Here is a 548-nt window from a genome sequence, read left to right as displayed (position 1 = left end):
TTCGGGGCCCTGGCCGTGTCCCAGGGCCACTTCCTGGACATGGTCTTCAGCTGCCTGTACGGCGCCTTCTGCGTGACGCTGGGGCTCTTCGTGCTCATCCACCACTGCGCCAAGCGAGACGACGTGTGGCACTGCTGGTGGTCGTGCTGCCCTTCCCGCCGGGACACCCAGGCCTCGAAGCTCAGTGCCCACCACACGCTCGACGCCAACGGGGACGCACTGGGGCACACCACCTGCCTGCAGGACTCACCTTGTGTTGGCAAGCCACGGGGCTTTGGGCACCCGCCGGCCGGCCACTGCAAGATGACCAACCTGCAGGCCTCCCAGAGCCACGTCAGCTGCCTGTCGCCGGCCACGCCCTGCTGTGCCAAAATGCACTGTGAGCAGCTGATGGAGGACATGGCCCACGTCCACCTGCATGAGGAGGACGCGTTTGGGCACGACCTGCACCTGCACCGGTGCCTCCAGGGCAGAACTAAGCCTCGCTACTTCAGCCGGCACAGGGCGGCCGCGGCCGAGCAGGAGTACGCCTACCACATCCCGTCCAG

The 548-nt window shown here is 67.0% G+C and overlaps 1 protein-coding gene across 1 annotated transcript in view; it reads left to right on the top strand.

Moving 5' to 3' along the window:
- The window catches only part of ADGRA1 (adhesion G protein-coupled receptor A1), a 22,293-nt gene that overhangs the window by 19,593 nt on the left and 2,152 nt on the right, over positions 1 to 548 (top strand). Inside the window, exon 8 of the mRNA XM_006754970.2 lies at positions 3 to 543. Within this exon, the coding sequence (XP_006755033.1) occupies positions 3 to 543 (541 nt within the window). The remainder of the gene's footprint in view (positions 1 to 2; positions 544 to 548) is intronic.

This window comes from Myotis davidii, unplaced genomic scaffold (genome assembly GCF_000327345.1).
Source record: "Myotis davidii unplaced genomic scaffold, ASM32734v1 scaffold72, whole genome shotgun sequence".
NCBI classification, from domain to species: domain Eukaryota; kingdom Metazoa; phylum Chordata; class Mammalia; order Chiroptera; family Vespertilionidae; genus Myotis; species Myotis davidii.
This window is presented reverse-complemented; position numbering and strand designations above follow the sequence as displayed.